This window comes from Elephas maximus, chromosome 25, assembly GCF_024166365.1.
Source record: "Elephas maximus indicus isolate mEleMax1 chromosome 25, mEleMax1 primary haplotype, whole genome shotgun sequence".
Taxonomy (NCBI): Eukaryota; Metazoa; Chordata; class Mammalia; order Proboscidea; family Elephantidae; genus Elephas; species Elephas maximus.
The window spans coordinates 36,796,729-36,819,918 of NC_064843.1; the positions used below are offsets into that span (position 1 = coordinate 36,796,729).

Below are 23,190 nucleotides of genomic sequence, written 5' to 3' on the forward strand. Positions count from 1 at the left end.
AATTCAAAATAAGGGGTGAGATTCCCAAAAGGTGTCAGTATTATGACTCCCACCCTCAGGGCCCTTTAAAAAACGAAGTTCTAGAGGGGACAGCTTAAAAGTTCACTGGAGTTTAGGCTCAGGGATCTTTTAAAGATTTAGACTTTACCCAAGGGATTCCAAGCAAAATTTTTGAGATTTGGAGGGTGATTTGTGGACAAGGAAGCAAATCTATTACCACACATCCTACGCAAAATCAGAGAGTTGGGATTGTCCTAAAAGTCCGACAACAGGGGCTCATTTGCTCACATTTTGGCATGTGTAAGGGTAAATGTTTAGAAGTGGAGTTGACTCCCCTCGTCCTGGCTTTCAGTAAACTCAGAGCCAATTTGAAAGCTAATCAATAGCCTCTCCATTTCCTGATACGCTGGCGAGTTTGCATCCTACGTGTTCTTGATGCACTATTTTTTGTTGTTGTTCATCCTTTTATCCTCCTATTTTAAATATCTCTTAGTTCCTTTCTCCGTAATCCTTTTTGGAATAAAGCGAATTCCTAATTAAGTAGCCCCTGCAAGAGGGTCAGCCTTCCAACAGCAGAGTCTTTGTCAAGCTCACCACTCTGTTCCAGCACCCAGCACAGAGATTTGACCTGTAGGAGGTAGTCAATATAAGACACATTGCACGAATGGACAAATGTATCCACAAAGCTCATTTCAAATCTTTCCTTCTTTTTGGGCAATTTGGCACCTCCTACCAACACCCCAGAAATTCTATTCTAAAAATTTATTCTACAAGTACATACAGGTATACACAGATATCTGTATTGTGTAGGGATGTTCCCTCTACTATTGCTTGTAACATGGGGAAATCCTAAATGTCCATCAGTAGGGGCCTGATTAAATCAGATAGGCATCATTCATGTAATTAAGTGCTATCTATGCAGTTGTGAAAAAGAACTAGCAAGTCTGTGAGTACTGATATGGAGAGATCTCCAAAGCATATAGCTAAATAAAAAGGCAAGATGCTGAATATTGTAAACAGTATATATATGAGTCCATGGTTCAGAAAACAAAACAAAAACATGGAGAAAAAGTCTAATAGGCCTTTGAAGAGTGATCCTAATCTCAGTCCTATCCCTAACCAGCATGTGATCTTGGGGTAACACCTCTGCCCTCTAAACCCCATCCCTCCCTTCCGCAAACCAGGGCTTAAAGTTACCACCTCCTGGTGGGGTTAAAGGGAGAAAATGCAGGTAAGCACCCGGTACCCCTCCCAGAGTGAGTACTCAAAGAAATGTCAGTTAAGACAGTCATTTCCCCACAGATGGGATGGAAGGGAAGGAAAAAATGGTCATTAACTTTTGTACCCTTTTTTATTTATTCTGGAAATAACTCCAAATAATAGAAGAGTTGCAAGGATATTACAAAGAATACCCATATACTCTTCTCCCAGATTCACCAACTGCTAACGTTTGCCATAAACTGCCCACGCTTTCCCTTCTCTCTGTTCACACACATAGGCTCATTTTTTTTTCTGAGCCATTTTGTCCCCTTAAATACTCCAAAGCATATTTCTTAAGAACAGAGACATTCTCTTATATAACCACAGTAGGATTATCAAACTCAGGAAATTGAACAATTGATATTATTATCTAATTTCCAGTCCATGTTCAAGTTCATCAAGCATTCCAATAATATCTTTTATAGCAATTCAGGATCACAGATTGCATTTAGCTGTCTTGTCTTTTTTAGTTTCTTTTAACCTGGAACAATTCCTCAGCCTTCCTTCATCTTTGTCTTAACTGATGTAGGTATTTTTGAAAACTCTAGGTTAAATACATCTTTGCATTTTTGTTAATCTGATTTTATAATAAAGGGGCTAATATTGAAGATTATTATAATGATGACGGTAACAGTAAACGGAAACATAAAAATGTCCATAGTAGCATTTTTTTTTCTAGTTTTTCATATGAAGAGGACCTGGCATTTGTCTCCTCTGTTACAATGCCCTTGAGCAACGTGAGGAATCCTTGTGGGGATGGAAATGTTCTGTATCTTGACTGTATCAATGTCAATTTCCTGGTTGTGTTATTTGTACTCAGGTTTTGTAGGATGTTACCATCGAGGGAAACTGGGTAAAGGATACGAGGGCTTTCTCTGTATTATTTCCTACAACCGCATGTGAATCTACAGTTATCACAAAATAAAACATTTAATTTTTTTTTTTTTTTATTAAAAATTTTTTCTAGCACGAAGGGTTAGACTTTCCTCATTGCGGGAACCTGACCTCTCAGTGAAATTCCCAGCAGGAATCCTCTGTGTCAGAAACTATTTCTTAACGAGCTCCTTTCACTTGCATGGGGAGCTCCATTGCCCTCCAGAGGGACATTTTAAAGTGAATGAAGGGAGCAGGGTCCCTTGTTAAGGTTAAAATGGGAGCTGCTGGGGGCCTGGTTGTCTCTAGAAGGAGAGGCCTGATCCAGGACTGCATTTCCGGCTACAAAGTTAGGGCATTAACAGTCATCATGACGCCTGTTTTTCATTCAATAGTGGCTTGTGAAGGAGAACATTGGAAAGGTGTTTTTTACCTATTGTCTTTGTTAGCTGCAAAATTCTTAATCAAATTGAAGAAAGTGAATATAAAGACCGAAACAGGCAACCCCGGAGACTGATAATGGACATTATCATACTCTTGCTCAGTAGAGTATTACGCAACTTTTTATGATAATGTTTATGTAGCACTTACAATTGGAGCCAAGAATGGGGTTGTTTAGGATTTTGAGGATTTAGATTTCTTCTCCTTGGGGTGGAGGAAATGTGGGTTGGAAGGGGAGCCTTACCGGGGAGAATTTATCATAAAGTTCACCCACCACCAGGTCTCCGTTCAGGTTGAAATGATAATTTCTGTGTGTTCTCAGAGAGATCGTCACAGTGTCTTTCCCCAACACGAAATTTTGTCCATCCTAGTGCTCTTAGTCTAGTGCTGTTTGGGAACCCTGGTGGCTCAGTGGTTAAAGAGCTGCTGACAGAAAAGTCAGTGGTTCAAACCAAACAGAGGCTGGGCAGGAGAAAGATATGGCAGTCTGCCTCCTTAAGATTTACTGCCTTGGAAACCCTATGGGGCAGTTCTACTCTGTCCTATAGGGTCGCCATGAGTCGGAATCAACTGAACGACAGTGGGTTAGAGCTGTTTCACCATAGGGACCAGGCAATGTTTTGTTCCCTTGCGCATGGGATCGCCATGAGCCGTGGGTCGCCATTTTTTTTTCTTTTTTTAATTATCATGATTTGCACCTCAAACTTTAAAGTGCCTGAATCACCTGGAGATCTCGTTAAAATGCATCTCCTAAACCAGGATTAGGGCAGGCCTGAGACGGTGCATTTCTAACTAGTTCCCTGGCGATGCCCTTGCAGCTGGTCCAGGGACTACACTGAATGTTGGTACTAGTTGCCTTCGAGTCAAATCCCAGTCACACCGAGCAGAACTCGGGGTTTCCATCCGGGAAAAAGTAGTAGGGACTAAATAGTTCCTCAAAAAGCGGGAGCCCTGAATATGTAAAAACAAAACACAGAAATCCTAGTGGCCTGTTATATGGAAAAAGACTGGAAGACAAGACGGTCTTTGTGTTACTGCAGCGTTGGGCAGCAGTTTCCAGTGAATTTCCTCCCTTTTTTCTGTTTTCTGTCACATGGGCTAATTCAGCTCCACAAATATTTATTGAGTGCACAGCCCCAGTCACTGTGGGAGCAGAAATGAAGGAAATCCAGTGGTTTCCTCAAGGATGTTAAAGGGGAAAAAAAAAGTTAAAAATAATTTTTTAAAATACACTTGAATTGGATGCGTTTTATGGTGTGTAAGTTATATCAACACGTTGGTTTAAAATGTAAAGATAAATAAATATAACACCCTATCAGGGATCTTTCTTAAAAGATTTTAAAATATTTTTTAAAAAAAATTCCTGGATGGTGAGTCAGGTGGTCTGAGTTGAGTCCCCACATGTTAGAAACCGAAGGTTTCCTCTCTTCCAGGCACCCTAGCCTGGGACAGGCGCCTGTAGACACTCAGAGTGCCTTGTACCTCTCAGCATCAGTTCATAATTTCACGTACACGTAAATTTCACGTGTATGTGTCTGCCGCCCTGACCATAACTCTGAGTTCTTTGAGGCCAGGGGCTGCATTTGGCTTTGTCACCGCACTGTCCCCAGCACCCATCATGGTGTGTGGTCCACAGTAGACACTCAATATTATCTGTTGGATGAATCATGAAAGACATAATGACTAACAGGTGTGGGCTTGGCCTGTGGGTAGAAAACATTTTGTTCATACCTTTCTGGAAGGGATTTTTGGGGAAAGGGTAGAGAAGAAAGCCTGTGGGGAAAGCCAACCAATACTGCCACATCCCTCCGTCCAAGATTTCTAAGCTCCCCCTGCACCCTTAAGGTGGGATTCAGAGCTCTTAGGTTTGGGGGTTAGTAGTCCTAGGTTCCAGAGAGCATGCCTCAGTTTCTTCACCTGTCCAGTAGGGATCAAGGTGATCCTCACCTGGGGACTGTGAGGGGTCCCTGAGAAGAGAGATTGTGGGGGTCAAAGTGTCTCAGGGGCTGCGGTGATTGCCACTGTCCCAATAATTCCGCTCACTGACCTGCCCACTGCCTTCCCGGATGCTGTTGCAGTCCTTCCATTTTTTCTGATTAACCTTTGGTGAATCAGTTTCCTCCACTCCAGTGATTCTCGAAGTGTGGTCCTTGGGAGCTTGTGGGAAATGCAAATTCTCAGGCTCCACCCCAGGCCCATTTAATCGGATACTCTAGGAGTGGGACCCAGCAACCTGTGTTCAGGGAGCCCTCCAGGCGATGTTGATGTACACCCAAGCTTGAGACCAACTGCTTTACTCTGTTGTAAGCTCTCGGAGGGGCACTCTGGCCTGTTTTGTTCACTCCTCTATCCCCAGTGTCTGACATCTAATTTAGTAGGCATGCAGTATTTGCTGAACGCATAATAATAATGATGACAATGAATAATAATGATGACAGTGACAGCAGCTAGCCATTTATTGAGGGTCTCCTGTGTGCCAGGCTCTGTTGTAAGCATTTTAGGAAGATTAACTCATTTAAGCAGCCACCCCAAGAATCATTTTACAGACAGTGAAACTGAGGCTCAGAGAAGCCAAGCGCCATGTCTAGGGATCACTCAGCGGGAGACCACACAGGGAATCCGCGTTTCTGTGCTCTGCTTCTCAAGGCACTCCACTGGGGGCAGAGGCGGCGGGCCCTCCCGCACCCAGGGGTCCGCGCGCGTCCGCGGCTCGGCGAGGGTCTTCCCGCACCCAGGGGTCCGCGCGCGTCCGCGGCTCCGCAGGGCCTTCCCACACCCAGGGGTCCGCGCGCGTCCGCGGCTCCGCAGGGCCTTCCCACACCCAGGGGCCTGCGCGCGTCCGCGGCTCTGCGGGACCTTCCCGCACCCAGGGGTCCGCGCGCGTCCGCGGCTCCGCGGGGCCTTCCCACACCCAGGGGTCCGCGCGCGTCCGCGGCTCGGCGAGAGCCTTCCGGCACCCAGGGCTCTGCGCGCGTCCTCGGCTCCGCGGGGCCTTCCCACACCCAGGGGCCTGCGCGCGTCCGCGGCTCGGCGAGGGCCTTCCCGCACCCCTCAGGGCTCCGCGCGCGTCCGCGGCTCGGCGAGGGCGCGTCCCCGCCAGCACCAGGCACAGCCAGGGGAGGAGCGGGGCCCGTGGCGAAAGTGCGGCTGCGGAAGCGCGGCGAGGCGGCCCGCGGCGGCGGCGGCGAAGGCGAAGGAGGAAGCCGAGGAAGGCGGCAGGGGCTGCGGGGCCTGGGGGGCCTGCGACGCTGGGGCGGACGCCATGGGCCGCCTGCACTGCACGCAAGACCCTGTGCCCGAGGCTGTGGGCGGCGACATGCAGCAGCTGAACCAGCTCGGCGCGCAGGTGGGTCGCCAGCCAGGCCGCGAGGGCCGCGGGGCCCGAGAGGGGAGGCCGCGAGGGCGGCCGAGGGCTCCTGGGGTCGAAGGGAGTTTGGGAGGACTTGGCCGAGGGGTGCTGTGTGCGTTTGTGAGTGTGTGAGGTGGGTGTCAGGGAGGAGCTAAGGGAAATAGGGGTCTGAGGAGAGTTTGGGGGAGCAAGGGAACTCGAGAGGCCTAAGGGCAAGCCGAGGGGTTCGACGGGGTATGTGGGGATCCAGCGGTGGGACTGGGGGACTTCTGAGGAGAATGAGGGGGTCCTGGGCCGAGGAGAGCTTGTGGGGTTCTGGAAGAGGGGCTGAAGGGAGTTTAAGGAGGCCGAAGAGACTTTGGAGAACTGAAGGAATAGTCTAAGGGAGTGGGGAGGCCGAGGGCATTTGGGGGAGTGGGGGAATTTAGTGGGCTAAAGAGGGGACTGACAGATTGGTAAGGAGGCCGAGGGGTTTGGGTGGATTAAGGAGGACCTGAGCTTCCCAAGGGGAGCCTGGTGGGGGGCAGGTAATATGGGGGTTGAATGAGGATGTCAGTAAGGGCCAAGCCAGGATGGGGCTCTGTGGGCCCTGAGATGGGCCTGACCTGGCAGGGTTGAAGGCAAAGCTAGTTATGACCTCTGAGTTAAGGGGGTTCCATGGTTGTCCCCAAGAAAATAATCTATATACAGTGGAGGACCTTATCCTTGATGGAGGTGAAGCAGGCAACGCCTTTCTCCTTGTTGAAGCCACAGGTGCCTGCAAAGTCAGCCTTACAGACTTTTTACTCTGCCTGTGCTGGCTTTGGGTACCCCTTTGGAACCACAAAGACAGCCTAAATGAATAAGTTAAAATGACACTTCTCACCATCTCTCTAGAGGTATATTTATTTTCCCCACTGGTTGTAACTTCCCAGGAGGTGGAGCCCCTCTTTTTTTCCTCAGCATCCCCCACAGCTTCTCATACATGTGGAATAAAAAACAAAAAAATTCCAAAAACGATTGTTTTTTCAAAAAGTAGTAGGGATGATTATAATGGCAGGTGTGTTCTAAGCCTACAGATGTCCAATAGAAATAAATTGTGAGCCACCACGTTTTCAATTTTAAGAGTTAAAAAGAAACAGGAAGTTAATTTTAATACACTTTCTTTAATGTACCCAAGTGTTATCATTTCAACATGTAGTTAATATAAAATATATCAATGAGATATTTTACCTTTTTTGGGTACTAAATCTGGTGTGTATTTTACACTTAAACAGCATATTTCAATTTATAAACGCTCAGTAATTACATGTGATAGTGGCCACTGTACTGTACAACACAATTTTAAGTGCTTTTATGTATATTAACTCATTAAATCCATACAAGGAGGTGTTGTTGTTATTATTAGGCACTATTATTATTAACATTTTACAGATAAGGAAATCCAAACAGAGCAGCTAAATGAAAGTAGCTGTCATTTATCGAGCATGCACTGTGTGCCAGGCACTGTTTTAAGTGCTTTATGTTTAACAACCCTAAAAGGTGGGTACTATTGTTATTCCCATTTTACAAATGAGAAAAATAAAAATAAATAGGGAAATAATTGACCTGTTCAAGGTCCAGCAGCCAGGAAGTGGTGGAGCTAGGAATTAAAGTCCCAGGTTTTGACTTCAGAGCCTGGAGAATTAAGCACACTAGAACAGAGCTTTGTAGATGATCTCCCCAACCGAGTAGATTAGTTTTTACTTGTTTATGCATTGGAGTTTTCTGGAAGACTTCCATTTGGAGAATAAAGAAGATTCCGCTGCTAAAAACCAAGACTTTTTAAATCACTAGATTGTAGGATCCCCAAGGTATTCCAAATTTGTATTCATGGGAAAGACAAACCACTTCCTTTAAAATCAGATCTTCACTAACTTTTTAATTTTGAGACACACTGTAAACCTTTGGCTATGTTTTTAATACAGAAAGCTTTCTCTTGATAAACTGCTTACTGAAGTTGTTTCGGCCATATTTTTCCCCTTTTGTCAGATGATCCCACTGTATTAAAAAAAAAAAAAAGTGGCTATCAGGTCAATTGCAACCCTATAGGACAGGGTAGAACTGCCCTGTAGAGTTTCCAAAGCAACCTTTCAGTTAGCAGCCAAGCACTTAACCACTGTGCCACCAGGGCTCCTCACCCACTGTATTAGCGGAATTTATTTTGATGTGTGAGGCCTAGGCCTTAGGAGCAAAAGAATTCTATTAATGTTGGCACCACCAAAAAGTGTTTTACCCGAATGCTTACTACATACCACATAGCCACTAAACTCTTCAAACAAAGGTTTAATGAACACAGTCTCTAGTCCTGGGAAAGTTGCAGTCTGCTAAGGCAGGCCAGGAAGTGGAGAAGCAACACAGTACTTGTGTAGGTGAGCGTTCTGAGGCCTGCGATCAGTCCTAAGTAATGCGGAGCCTTCGTTATAAAAGGTAGGACTAAAATATAACCATTTTTAGAATGGTTGTGAGAGTAAACTGAGAGAAGTATAAAGAAGAAAACAAATCCCTACAGTCCTCTTGCCCAGCTAGAAATGAAAGCGGCCCACTCTGTTAGAAAATTCAAATGGTATACCCATTCCCGTTGCTGTCCAGTCGATTCTGACTCCTAGCAACCCTAGAGGACAGAATAGAACTGCCCTGTAGGGTTTCCAAGGCTGTAATCTTTATGGAAAGGAGTCCTGACGGTGCAGTGGTTTAGTGCTCAGCTTCTAACCAAAGGTTGCTGGTTCTAAGCCACCAGCCACTCCATGGGAGAAAGATGTGGTAGTCTGCTTCATAAAGATTACCTGTTTCTGTGTAGTAAATTCCAACTCATAGTGACACTACAGGAGTTTCCAAGGCGGTAATCTTTACAGAAGCAGACTGCCACATCTTTCTCCTGTGGAGCAGCTGGTGGGTTTGAACAGCTGACCTTTTGGTTATCAGTCGAGCACTTAACCACTGTGCCGCCAGGGCTCCTTAAATGGTATAAAGAAAAAAAAAATCTTTTTTTTTACACAGGTGTAAAATTAAAATTAAGTGTGTATTTCTCTTATCCCCAGAAATAACCATTTTAATAATTTCTCGTGTATCTTTACAGATAAAATGTGTGCATCTGCCAGCATATGTGTGTATTTTAAAATTATTTACACTAAAGGGGTCATTCTGTACATACTTTTTCTCCATCTTGCCATTTTTTTTTTTAACTTGATATATCATGGATATTTTCCCTATTTAGCACAAATAGATCTACTTCATTCTTTTTGACAGCTGTATAATATTCCTTGAAATAGATCTACCATATTTTATCTAACCAGTCCCCTAATGATAGGCATTTAAATTGCTTTCTTTTTTGGTTTTTATGAAAATGCTTCAGTAAACAGCTTTGTGTAAGTGTATATTGGTTTGCTTTTTCAAGTATATCTGAAGCGCGTACATCTTGCGACGGAATTACTAAGTCAGGGTATGAGCATTTAAAAATTAGATATGTATTACCAAATGACCTTCCAGAAAGGGTGCCCCAGTTTATCCTCTCATCATCAGGGTGTAAGCATGTCTGTTTTCTAATATTCTCACCAGCACACGTGTATTTTTGCAGATCTGAAAGGTGATAGTGTTTTAAAGACTTGCATTTCTTTAGTTTAGAGGATCTTGAGCATCTTTTCATATGTTTACTGGTGAGATTTTGATATACCTGGATAGTCATGGAGTGAGGCAACTTTGCAGGTACAAAGGCACAGAATGGGGAAAGTGCTGTTTCTGTTTAGAGAAGATTTATTCAACAAATATTTATTATGCACTTACTATATTTAAGATGCTGTAAGGAAACTCTATCGGGCAGTTCTACTCTGTCCTATAGGGTCGCTATGAGTCGGAATCGACTCCACAGCAGTGGGTTTGGTTTTTTTTTGTGTGTGTGTGTGTGTGAGGATACAAAGCCATACAGGACCCTCCTCTGCTAAGACACAATTGTGTTCCTTATCAAGGTTGAAAATTATTAGTGCCCCCAGGCCAGGCACTAAGAGGGCCTCCAGAAGTCAAGAATCTGGGTAGGATCCCATCTCTCTGGGAGTGTCATGGAGTTTCGAGGGAAAGTGATATATCTGGGCAGGGTTCTGAAGGATAAGGAGGGTTTGGAGAAGTGGAGATAGGGATGAGTGTCAGTAACAGCTTGAGGCCCCTCTTGAAAAGAGAGATGAGGAATGAGACTAGTCAAGGAGGTAGAGCTAAGGCTGAATGCTAGGCTGAGGCCTGGAAATGGAAAGCTGTTGGGGAACTTCTTAGCCACTGCCTTTATTAAAAGGCCCTGAGCAGCATAGGAAATAAAGTGGGCCAAAGACCTGACAGTTCCACAGATTTGTAGCAAAAAATTTAAAGGAAAACTCAAAAACAATTTGGGACATATTCTTAAACCAGTCTGGGCTATTCTTGTTTTTACTATATAGAACCAGCAGTTTATGAGGTTGTATACCCAAGATCATAAATACCGTAGAAAGATAACCCTTGGGTCAGGATTGATTTAATTGCTCCCAAGGAATGTTGATAAAGTTTTATAAAAGCAGACACCTGTATGCCAGTGGCTGGTGGAAGTATATCAGTGTAACCTTCTTGCAAGGCAATTTGGCAACATTGTCTCAGAATTTAAAATGCATGTATCCTTTGACCCAGGATACATTTTAGAAATTTATCCTTAGGGATGTGTACTTGTAAATGTGCTTAAAGAAGTATGTGGGAGGATGTTCATTAGGCATTGTTTGTAATACCAACAGACACTGCCTCACCTCTAGGGAGCTAGTTAAATTTTGCTACATCTATATAGTGGAACGGAGTTCCTGTGTGGCACACATGGTTAAGTACTCAGCTACTAACTGAAAAGTTGACGGAATCCCCCCGGAGACACCTCAGAAGAACAGCCTGGTGAACTACAACCATTGAAAACCTTACGGAACATAGTTCTGTTCTGACACGCATGGGGTCTCTGTGAGTCAGAATCAACTCAATGACAACTGGTTTACTGGTCATAGTTGGATACCATGCAGTTGTTAAAAGAACCAGGTAGATTTAGATCTGCTGACATGGATTGCTCTCTAAGATATGATTAAGTGGAAAAAAGGCAAGATGCAGGGGAATGATTCAGAATGATCCCATTTGTATTGAAAAAAAAAAAAAACAAGAAAGACCACCACAGGAGGTGTTAGCAGTAATTTCCTGTGGGGGGTAGGACTAGAGATGGGGAGAAATGAGAAATGTTTTTTGAAAACCATGCCTATGTATTATTTTAGCTTAATTTCTGAAAACTAGTTTTCTATTTTAAAATGAAATACATTTTAGAATGAAATAACAGAGCCTTGCTGGGAGTATGCGTGGAGTTCAGTGTGGCAGAGCAGAGAAGCAGATGCATTTGACCGTCACACTACACATTACAACTTTAGGGCCTATAAGGGAAGGATTCTGTGCAGTTTTTTGTGTGTGCGTGTGTCATTAAATGTTAAGTATGATAAAGGTCCGAAAATATATGAGATAGTACAAATGTTGTTTTGTCTTCATGATTTAATTATGTTGTTCCTAAACTTACGCTTCGTGTTCTGACACGTAACTATTTTCTCTTTGAATATTCTGCTCGGGGTTAGTGCTTTCCTTCTCTGTATTATGACCTCCCTTTGCTATGGAGGAGGGCTATTTCTGCTTAATACAACTTTTCGGATACAGGCTCCATGTCCCTTAAAACCTTTATGTCCTCCCTCCATTGTCAGGCATTGCTTGGTATGTCTACCCAATGACAAAAAAAAGGTAACCATAATCCCTGTCTCCTTAGCATTTTCTTGTTCATCCTAACTTGCCCAGAGACACAGCTAGTTATGGGCAGTGGAAATGATTCAAACTAGATCTAACTCATAAACCCACACTCATAACATATATGCTACCTGGGCATCAAACCTGTGCCAGGATGATGAAGGAGAGGTAGAAATGGAAATGTAAGACTAGTCTTTGTCATCAGTAAGCTTGTGGCCTGGGCCTGCACTAAGTCTAGATCCTGATTCTGTGATCACTCAAGAGCATAACAATTTTGGGCAGTAGTATTGTTTCTGAAGACTTTCTGGCTAATTCTTAGAGCAATAGTAAAACATTTTCTTAAAATGAACTTGATAGAGTTAATTTATGGCTTTTGAGAAGTTACAGAACTTTTGAAGCCACCATTGTGAAAGAGGAGAAAAAGAAAAAAGCTGTCAATGTTAATAAATGTGAACCTTGCAAGGGGTTGATACGTGTTCTGTTTCTTCTTTGCTCCCAAGGGCGTATAGTTGGATGGAATGTGGAACACTGATGCAGTGGTAGGAATTTTACTGACGCTCTGTGTTATTCTCTTCACAGCAGTTCTCAGCCCTTACAGAAGTGATTTTCCACTTCCTAGCTGAGCCAAAAGAGGTAAAGTATTTTGTGATAAGGAGAGTTCCTGAGTGGGGGGGTCTATGGTTCTGGGATGCTTAGAAAGTAAAGGCCTGGTTTGTACTCCTCCCTCTCTGCAGGTGGAAAGGTTTCTGGCTCAGCTCTCTGAATTTGCCACCACCAATCAGATCAGTCTCGGTCCCCTCAGAAGCACTGTGAAAAGCCTCTTGCTGGTCCCAAATGGTGAGTAGCCTCTCTTAGCAGCTGCGACTAGAGATGTGACCTGAACACTCCCCACTCCACAGAGTCCACAAGCATGCTCTAGAGGCTAAGTCAGAGCACTCAGTAATGAAGCAGACATGGGCCGAGCTCACAGTCCAGGGAGAGAAACGAAGTGGACAGGTAACAGTAGTGCAGTGTGACAGAGGTGCTGCGTAGAGCAGCACAACTCAGATGCGGCCCACATTCCGGGCTCAATCCCCACATTATAGTCTTGCCCTCTACATGATAAGTATAGAAATTGACTATAAACATTTTGAAACTTTTGTAATAATTTGATAATGTCTCTTATATCTCATAATTTTTTTAAATGGGGCTTTTATTTTGTGTTTCTAAGAATTCATTTTCATCATATTTTACAAAACTATCAGTCCATGATGAATTGAAAATAAAAAGGATGGTTCTTCATCACAGATGGTTTCAGAAGCAGAATTTGTCTAGAGCAGTCATGAAAAGTTTCCATCAGGGAGGTGGTTACAAAGCTTGAACTGTAGGGATGTTCATTGTAGCACTGTTTTATGACAGAAAAAAATTTAGAAGCTATCAAATTGTCCCCCATGCATCTTGTCAGTTTTTCGTACTATGGAGGCTCGCATGTGATGCCGCCGGAAGCTGTGCCACGAGTATTCAAATACCAGCAGGTAGTCAAATACCACTGGAATCAAATCGACTACATCTGTGGAAAGAAACAATGGAAAAGCTCAATATAGTCAGAACAAGGTCAGGGGCCGGCTATGGAACACACCATCAACTGCTCATACGCGAGTTCAGGCTGAAGTTGAAGAAAATTAGAACAAGTCACAAGAACCAAAGTACGACCTTGAGTATATCTCACCTGAATTTAGAGACCATCTCAAGAATAGATTTGATGCATTGAACACTAATGACCGAAGACCAGATGAATTGTAGAATGATATCAAGGACATCTTTTGTGAAGAAGGCAAGAGGTCATTAAAAAGACAGGAAAGAAAGAAAAGACAAAAATGGATGTCAGAAGGAACTCTGAAACTTGCTCTTAAATGTAGAGTAGCTAAAGTGAAAAGAAGAAATGATGAAGTAAAAGAGCTAAACAGAAGATTTCAAAGGGTGGCTCGAGAAGACAAAACAAAGTATTATAATGCCATGTGCAAAGACCTGGAGATAGAAAACCCAAAGGGAAGAACACGCTCAGCATTTCTCAAGCTGAAAGAACTGAAGAAAAAATTCAAGCCTTGAGTTGCAGTATTGAAGGATTCTATGGGGGTCATACTAAACGATGTAGGAAGCATCAGAAGAAGATGGAAGGAATAGTCACTGTACCAAAAAGAACTTGTTGACATTCAGCCATTTCAGGAGGTTGCACATGATCAAAAATCGATGGTACTGCAGGAAGAGGTCCAAGGTGCACTAAAGCCACTGGCGAGAAACCAGGCTCCAGGAATCGGCGGAACGCCGATTGACATGTTTTGGCAAACGGCTACAGCGCTGAAAGTGCTCACTTGTCTGTCCTAGTCATCTGGTGCAACTGAAACAGAAATAACACAGGTGGATGACTTCAGCAACGAGAAATTTATTCTCTCACAGCCTAGCAGGTTATAAGTCCAAATTCAGGGTGCCAGCTCCAGGGGACAGGTTCCTCTCTCTGTAGGCTCTGGAGGGAGATTCCTCATCATCAATCTTCCCCTGGTCGAGGAGCTTCTGAGGCTCAGGGACCCCAGGTCCAAGAGATGTGCTGTGCCCCTGGTGCTGCTTTCTTGGTGGTGTGAGGTCCCCCTGTCTCTCTGCTTGCTTCTTTTATATCTCAGGAGATTGCCTCAAGATACAATCCAATCTTGTAGATCAAATCCTGCCTCACTAACGCAACTGCCACCCATCCTCCCTCATTAAATCATAGAGGCAGGATTTACAACATATAGGAAGATCACACAATACTGGGAATCACGGCCCAGCCAAATTGATATGCACATTTTTGGGGGGACATAATTCAATCCATGGCATTAATCTATGACAAGAAATTTGGAAGACAGCTACCTGGCCAACCGACTAGAAGAGATCTATATATGTACCCATTCCAAAGAAAGATGATCCAACAGAATGCAGAAATTATTGAACAATATCATTAATATCCCACACAAGTAAAATTTTGCTGAAGATCATTCAAAAGTAGCTGCAGCAGTACATCAACAGTGAACTGCCAGGAATTCAAGCTGAATTCAGAAGAGAACAAGGAATATCATTGCTGATGTCAGATGGATCATGGCTGAAAGCACATAAAACATAAAAATACGTTTACCTGTGATTTACTGACTATGCAAAGGCGTTCAGCTATGTGGATCATAACAAATTATGGATAGCATTGCAAAGAATGGGAATTCCAGAACACTTAATTGTGTTCATGTGGAGCCTGTACATAGACCAAGAAGCAGTCATTCGAACAGAACAAGGGCATATTGCATGGTTTAAAGTCAGGAAAAGTGTCAGTCAGGGTTGTATCCTTTCACCATACTTCTTCAGCCTGTATGCTGAGCAAATAATCCAAGAAGCTGAACTATACGAAGAAGAACGGGGCATCAGGATTGGAGGACGACTCATTAACAACCTGTGATATGCAGATGACACAACCTTGCTTGCTGAAAGTGAAGAGGACTTGAAGCACTTACTAGTGAAGATCAACGACTACAGCCTTCACTATGGATTATACCTCAACATAAAGGAACCAAAAATCCTCACAATTGGACCAATAAACAACATCATCATAAATGGAGAAAAGATTGAAGTTGTTAAGAATTTCATTTTACTTGGATCCGCAGTCAACGTCCGCGGAAGCAGCAGTCAAGAAATCAAAAGACGCGTTGCATTGAGCAAATCTGCTGCAAAAGATCTCTTTAAAGTCTTAAAAAGCAAAGATGTCACTTTAAGGACGAAGGTGCACCTGACCCAAGCTATGCTGTTTTCAGTCACCTCATATGCATATGAAAGTTGGACAATGAATAAGGAAGGCCAAAAAAAGAACTGGTGCCTTTGAATTACAGTGTTGGTGAAGAATATTGAATAAATCATGGACTGCCAGAAGAAGGAACAAATCGATCTTGGAAGAAGTACACCTAGAATGCTCATTGGAAGCAAGGATGGCAAGACTTCGTGTCACGTACTTTATCAGGAGGGACCAGTCCCTGGAGGAGGACACTATATTTGGTAAAGTAGAGGATCAGAGAAAAAGAGGAAGACCCTCGATGAGATGGATTGACAGTGGCTGCAACAGTGGGCTCGAGCATAACAAACAATTGTGAGAATGACCCGAGACAGTGTTTCGTTCTATCGTATATGGGGTCACTATGAGTCAGAACCAACTCGACTGCACCTAACGACAACAGCATCAAAGCATCCAGCCACAGGAGATTGGTTAAACAAGCTATACAGGGGGGCATCATGGTGGCCAAAAGCTCACGCTTGCAAGTTAGGTGGACCTGGGTTCGATTCACAGTCTGTTACTTGCTAACTAGCATGCGATTCGCCAGGTCCCTGATCCCTCCTAATCCTTATCAACAACCCTTCTCTGGCATCGTCCCCATCATCCGTTCCCCCAACCCCATCTAGAATACCCCTGCCCTCCAGGAACCCTGGTGGTGAAGTGGCTAAGAGCTCGCTGCTAACCCAAAGGTCAGCAGTTCAAATCCACCAGCTGTTCCTTGGAAACCCTATGAGGCAGTTCTACTCTGTCCTATAGGGTCACTATGAGTCAGAATTGATTCAAAGGCAATGGGCTTGGTTTTGGTTTAGACCGCCCCCCGCCAGGGAGAGGGTTATTTTGAAGGTTAATTGAGATAATGTGAATAAAACTCTTAGCACAGTGCCCCAATAAAAAGTTGCACTTATTTTTCCTATTATGAAGTAATTGAAAAAGATGCTGTTCAATAAAATATAATTATGGAAAGTCTTTTGCAATATACTATTTAATAAATATAGTATATAAAACTGTATATCATAGTCACATTTTTATAGGAAAAAAGTTCACTGTCATTATATCTGGGTAATAAGACTACAGGTTACTTTCCTTATTTATTTTGGCTACTCACTGTCTAAAAAGTTGCTAGTATTAATTTGGCAGTTTAATTAAAAGTTAATTTTACTTAAAGAGAGAGGTGACGTTTGAGCCAGGTCTTAAAAATGGGTGAATTTTGACCAGGCCGAGAAGAGGTAAAACAGCATCCCAAGTGGGAGTTTTGTACTTGTCTGCACATTTTAAAGATAAGTAATAAGCTGAACTTCCCAAGATCTCAGGCCAAGGGAGTATTAAAAGTTGGGGGCTTAATTTGTTTGTTCCTGTCAGGCGCTGTGTCATATCTTGGTGGAGATTCTCTCCTTTGCCCTATTCTGTGTTCATGACATGCATTCTCGGGGATTGAACCAGAACATCCCTGAGGTTTCTTCCAAGCCTGTGACATTTTCTGATCCTATCTTTTTGTGATTCTTGCATTTTTTGCCCTGTCAGGTTAAAGGTACGCAAACCACACAGCTGGATAGGAACTTGAAGTCCGTTTTAATACAGGACTGAATTTTCATTGTAAACGTTTAAAACAGTGTGGAGCTATGGAGAGTCAAAAGTAAAAATCCCCTTTTAGTCTCCTTCCCCAAGCTCATCCTACTTTTGTCCCTAGAGATAATCACAATAAAATTTTGGAGTATATCTTTAGCAGACATACACATTCATTTAGTTTTTCATAAATGGTAGTAGCACATCACAAAATTGCTCTGCAACTTGCATTTTTTCATACTTCATATGTCATGGAGATCTTTCCCCATCAGTATATATTGCTCAGCTTCATTCGTTTAATGGCGGTAGTATAGAATGAATGTATCTTTTTTAGTTCCTCCATTTCCTATTGCTGGAGATTGTAGTTGTTCTAATTTTTCACTTTTTAAACAATGCAGTGGTGAACGTTTTTACAACATCCTTATACTCAGGTATGTATTTCTGTTGGATAGATGCCCAAAGTGGGGAACCAGAAATCTTTATTCTCATTCCTTGCCTACAACTTTGGTAATGGGTTTGTTTCAGAGTAGAGACCGGTCTACCCAACAAAAAAAAAAAAAAAAAAAAAAAAACAGGCATTGTGGATATTAACTTTCAGGAGACCACTGTCTAGTGTCCCTGCCTCCATTCTTTTCTTGTCTTTCTCATCCCTACCCACCACCCTACTCCATCCTGGCAGACTGCCTTCAGTCATTCCCACCTCTTGAGCTCCATCCCCTGTGCTGCCCCTTTCAGAGAGCCTTCCTAAACCACTTCTACACACTGACCTCCCCTTCCTCTCAACTCCCCAGATTTGTTGTTTGTCTGCAGCTGTTATTTTGGGCCATGATTATTTACAGTTTTCAGATAGTTAAACACAAAAACCTAACCCATTGCCATTCTTGGCAATTCTGACTCATAGTGACCCTGTCGGACAGAGTGAAACTGCCCCATAGGGTTTCCAAGGCTGAAGTCTTTATGAAAGCAGACTGTCACATCTTTCTCCAGCAGAATAGCTGGTAGCTTTGAACTGCTGACCTTTCAGTTAGCAGCTGAGAACTTAACCACTGTACCACGAGGGCTCCTTACAAATAGTGCCCCCTAATCAGGAGGATCTTATACTTCTTTCCTAAGCCAAGGTTACAAGCAAAGTGATGACATAAAGAAAGCACTGAGAACATGCTGGGTGGTGTTGTTATTAGTTGCCATCGAGTCAGTTCTGACTCATGGCAACAACCTCGTGTGCAGACTACAACAACTAGAACTGCTCGGTCGGCTTTCCAAGGCTGTGACCTTTTGGAAGCAGATTGCCAGGCCTGTCTTCCTAGGCATTTCTGGGCAGTTTCAAACCGCCAACCTTTTGGTTAGCAGTCAAGTGCTTAACTATTTGCGCCACCCAAGGACTCCTCATGCTGGGTGAACTGAACTGAATATAGGAGATGCTCTGGCCCTCTCGGGATATTGGGTTTATATTTTTAAGCAGGATTGATTATCAGTGTTTATAGCAGATAATTTCTTTTTTAAGTCAACACTTTATTATCGTTCATGTATTTCATAGAAAAAAGGAGGTCAGTAGCAAATGGGTCAGGGTTATATGGGGAGAAAATCCAGTTTTGTACAATTTGCTCTGTTTACCTCTGGGTGCAGGACTGTCCCATGTCGGACACAGCAGCTCCACTTGTCCAATGCCCCTTTGCAGATGGAGCCCTGGGTGCACTTGGCATGGCCCATGGGGCAGCAGGAGCTGCAGCTCTCCTTATAGAAGGTATATCTGTAGAAGCTGGTGCAGGCACGGGAGCCACCAGTGGGGCAGCAGCAGTTGGGGTCCATCGCAAGCTAGTGCTCCATCCTCGTTCAGGACCAAAGGTGGGTGGGCAAAGGGGCCACTAGGCTCGCGGAAGGCTCGCTCACGGATCATTTCTATAGCTGCAGACAACACGGAGGAACTCATAGCGTCCAATCCAGAGATGGCTTCGCAGTTTTACTTGGATTTGAATTTTGATCACATGAACTAATGTAGATATTTGACCCTGGACAAGTCAGCCTCTTGGAACTTGAGTTTCTTTTCTGAAAAACAGAGTAATAAGAGCAGCTCATGATGTTGTTGTTAGGGATAAATGAGTTAATACTAGGTAAAGGACCTAATGGGTGCTTGCTGAACTGTAACCTTTATTTATTGATCATTTAGCTAGTTTTCAGCCCTATGTCTCAATTATCAAATTGAGAGGTAAAACTTCCTGTCACCTAGTGAAGAGGACCTGATTTCATCGCTTGGCCATTGAAAACCCCAAAGTTTTTTTTAGAAGTTTTAGAATTGAGGTCTCTGCTTTGCTTAATTTCTTGGTTATCTCTCAACAATTTTGTATTTATTTGTTTTACTTAATTTTTTTCAAATATTTCCCTCATGGCAGTCTGGTTTTTCTTTTCCTGCAGAACTTTTCTGCTTGAAGTCCCCATTTCTCCTAGGGTGCCTCCTAAGCATATGAGGTAGCTTGGAAGTCTCTTGGCCTCTTCCTCGTCCCTTGACCTCACCCTGTGTCCATTTGTTTCCAACCCTAACAGCTGCCATTTCAGAACGAGTTACTGCCCTTCATGCCTGGCTATGACAGGAATGTCTGACCAGATCCCCACCTCTGCTCTCCCATCCCAGACTCCATTTTGCTCTGCAGCACTCCTTCTGCAGCACAGCTTGGATCTTGCTGCTCCTCTCAATTTTTACTAAGCATAATAAAGTCTGCATTCCTGGGTTTGTCATTTAAGACCTTTCCCAATCTAATCTGAAATGTAAGGGCCCCTAGGCCCTTACATCCATCCTTTCATCTTGGTCCCGCCCTCACAGTCAGACCTCATTGTAGAACAGATTGTTACAGCTGAAGGAGCCTCAAGAATCCTCCAGATCAGTCTTCCTTGAGTTGGTGTTTCCATCCATAAAAGTCTTCAGTGGCCAGACCTGCCCCCCAGCCTTGGAGCCTTGGAGATTCACATCCATATTAACATGTTACAGGCTCTGAAATGTCCTACAGTAAAGAAACCTGCTTAACCAGTATCTGTGAGACATATTTAACCACAGAATTTTTTTTTTGGCGGGGGAGCGGGGAGCGTGGGGGTGGTCAAGTAAAAGCTTTGTAAACTGCTGATCTAGTCTAATCTCTGTTTTGGAGATAAACTGCTGGTTAGAGAAGGGGGTAAGTGATATGCTTGGTATCTTACAGAGGAAGAGCTGGTGCTAGAGCCTTGTTCAGTTGGCTCAAAGCCTAGTAGGTTTTTGTTGTTGTCATTCTTTTACTATTTAGCGTGTAATTCTTAACACCTGGCATCAACAGGTATCAGCCCATGGGCAAATGATTTCATCTCTTCCCCACCTACATCTCCCCCCTGCTTTCCAAACTGGGCTACTTATTTTAAAGCAAGTCCCAGATATCATATCATTTCATTCTAAAATACCTTGTTACATATCTCTAAAAGGATTTTTTTCCCTTATCAAATCACATACCATTATCACATCTAAGAAATGTGCAGTGTTCAAATCTCCCCATTGTTTCATGCATTTAGTTTATTGTTGGTTGTTCCTATCTAGAAAGGGCCCCCACATTGAATTTGGTTGCTAGATGGCCCTTGTATTCTCAGTTGTCACGGAATCTACTTAACAACGGTGAGACTTTGAGCAAATTACTTAACCCGAGAGTCCATTGCTTCAGCTGCAAAAGAGAGGTAATAATAATACTTCATATATTGTTGTATACAGATTGAGAGAGATAAATATAAAGTGCTCACTTCAGTGAATGGTAGCTGCATTGCTGTAACTTAGTGGCAGGGCCATTACCTAAGCCTGTTTTTATTTTATGCTTAGCCCTTGTGGGTGCTCAGTACCTGATTGTTTTCATGACAAGGTGATGACTCCTCCACTCCCCAAGGAATTCTTTCTGGTTGGGCAAAAAAGAATAGTCATCATCAAATGGTAGTTATAAGTGGCATTTAATCAGATGTTGAACTAAGCCCCCCAGGACCCCTAGCTTCACCGTGCTCTATTACTCTTCTCTATGGTACTTTTCACTTTTAAAAGTCTATAAGGCTTACGTATTTGTTACATTACTGTTATAGTCTTTCTCCTCCCAGTAGAAAGTAATCCTAATGAGGGCAGAGATTGTTGTCTCTGCTTGATGTCTCCCAGTGTCTAGCATAGTGCTGGCACATGGCAGGTGCCCAGGAAGTAATGTGTACAGTGACTGTGACTGATGTTTCCCCACAAACCTCCCAGGATGGAATCAGCCTGCCAACCTTCAGGGTCAGTAATTCCTGAATGAATGCAGCTTGCCACGCTCTACTCCCTGCTTCCCCCTCCAGGAGTTTTCACCAATGCTTTGTTCTATTCCTTGGCTTTCCTTATTATGCTGAATAAGCTTACGTAGATTTTTGGCTAGAAGAACAATGTTTGCTGATTTTCCAACTGTTTCTGGCAAAACTCAAATTTCAGCCTCACATATGCCTCTGTCTTATCCTCCAGACTCTTTCACAAAAAAGAAGGCTTGACTAAGACAACTGTTCTAATGAAATTGGTGCTCAAGGACTTTATAAACCATTTCAGATGGGTATCTGTGTTTAGAGAAGGACATTCTCAAATTTCCCCAAGTGACATGTTCCGGTGACTGGAGCCCTGGAATTCACAATTTTCCTTCTGTCTGACTTAGGGTCAAGGCCACAGACCTGTCATGTGTCTGGCATTGGCTTAGGACACAGGAATCACCGAAGGAAAAGGCTGAAAAACGAGTTTAGAGTATGATGCCTGGCATGATGTGAATATGTTTTTCAAGTATGGCTTTTGCCCACCCAAGGTGACTCCAGGATGTAGAGCTTGCCCTTTAGCCGTTGGAGCTCAGTAGCTGTCCTTGTTGGTCATTTTTGTGGCACTGCCTTATACTGCTTCACTGGGACAGCATCTCAGAACAATCTGGAGTAGAAAGAGCTTGGGTTTGGGCACCTCCAGTCATAAGCTACTTGGCTGTGCCATTTGCTGGCTATTGTGGCCCCAGGGAATTCATTTAACTTTTTTTTTTTTTTAAGTAATAAATTTATTATTTAATTATAGGAATGTATCAGAAAATAAACAAAAATGCCCCACGGTTCTGCCACCTTCACATAAAGATAAAATACTACACGCATGTGGTTAGAAAATTTTAAAATGACATAAAGGAAGGAAATAAAAAGGAAAGAAACCCCACCCAGTCCCTTTCCCCAAAGAGATCCACTGTTCAGTACTTTGTGTATCTGCTCAGAAAAAATGTGTTTTGCCAGCTTAGCTCTTGGGTAAGGATATAGTTAAAGACACTAATAAAAAGCATATATATCCTTTTTTATTTATGTAAGAGGGGTCATATTTTACAGACTATACCTTTTTCTTTCAATTATATTTTTCAAATGGACACATCAAGTTCTACCTCATTCTTTTGAAGGATTGCATAGTATTCCATTGTATAGATTCTTTCATTCAGCATCTGTTTATTGAGTGCCAGCCAATAAACAGTGCCAGGCACTGTTCTAGAAGCTTGGGACTCAGCAGGGAACAAAATGAGCCAAGTCCTTGTTCTCACTGAGCTGACGTTTCTAGTGGGAAATTGACAATTGCAGTTCAGTGAAGTACTATAGTCTTTCTAGTCATAGTCTTTATAACTCCCACCAAATGACTGGATGAGGGTATGCAAATGGGGTGACTGTGGCACACCAAGGGGATTGGATAACTTGCTAATAATGTAAATAAGGTGCGTGGCACCCTTGTGGGTGGGGGGGACCATGCAAATAAGGTGTATGGAGCCCTAACAAGAATATTGGTCAGTTCTGCCATCCCACCATTTCCAGGAACTCCGGGTTCTGCTCACTGTAACTCCATCGAGGCCAAAAAGACAGAGACTAAGTTGGGGAGGACGAAAGGCAACTTTATTGGTTGACCAAGCAAGGAGACAGAGGGGGCTGCATGCCATCCAAGCCTGCTTAGCAGGCAGCTTGTTCAGGCTGGCTTATATAGGCAGGATCAGTTTCAAAATACAAAATGGCACAGATGCAAGCACAGAGTGTTTTAGAATGAGTAAGCATTTTCTAAGGCCTGGGTTCGATTCCA

The 23,190-nt window shown here is 43.3% G+C and overlaps 1 protein-coding gene across 3 annotated transcripts in view; it reads left to right on the forward strand.

The window, feature by feature from the left end:
• Positions 1-5,395: 5,395 nt before the first annotated feature.
• Positions 5,396-23,190, forward strand: part of COMMD7 (COMM domain containing 7) — a 58,298-nt gene continuing 40,503 nt past the window's right edge. The window contains exons 1-3 of one of the 3 annotated variants that reach the window (XM_049869216.1): positions 5,396-5,920; positions 12,293-12,346; positions 12,448-12,550. In XM_049869216.1, the coding sequence (XP_049725173.1) occupies positions 5,837-5,920; positions 12,293-12,346; positions 12,448-12,550 (241 nt within the window). In that variant the 5' untranslated portion in view covers positions 5,396-5,836. The remainder of the gene's footprint in view (positions 5,921-12,292; positions 12,347-12,447; positions 12,551-23,190) is intronic. The other 2 variants (XM_049869217.1, XM_049869214.1) reach the window with 2 other exon arrangements.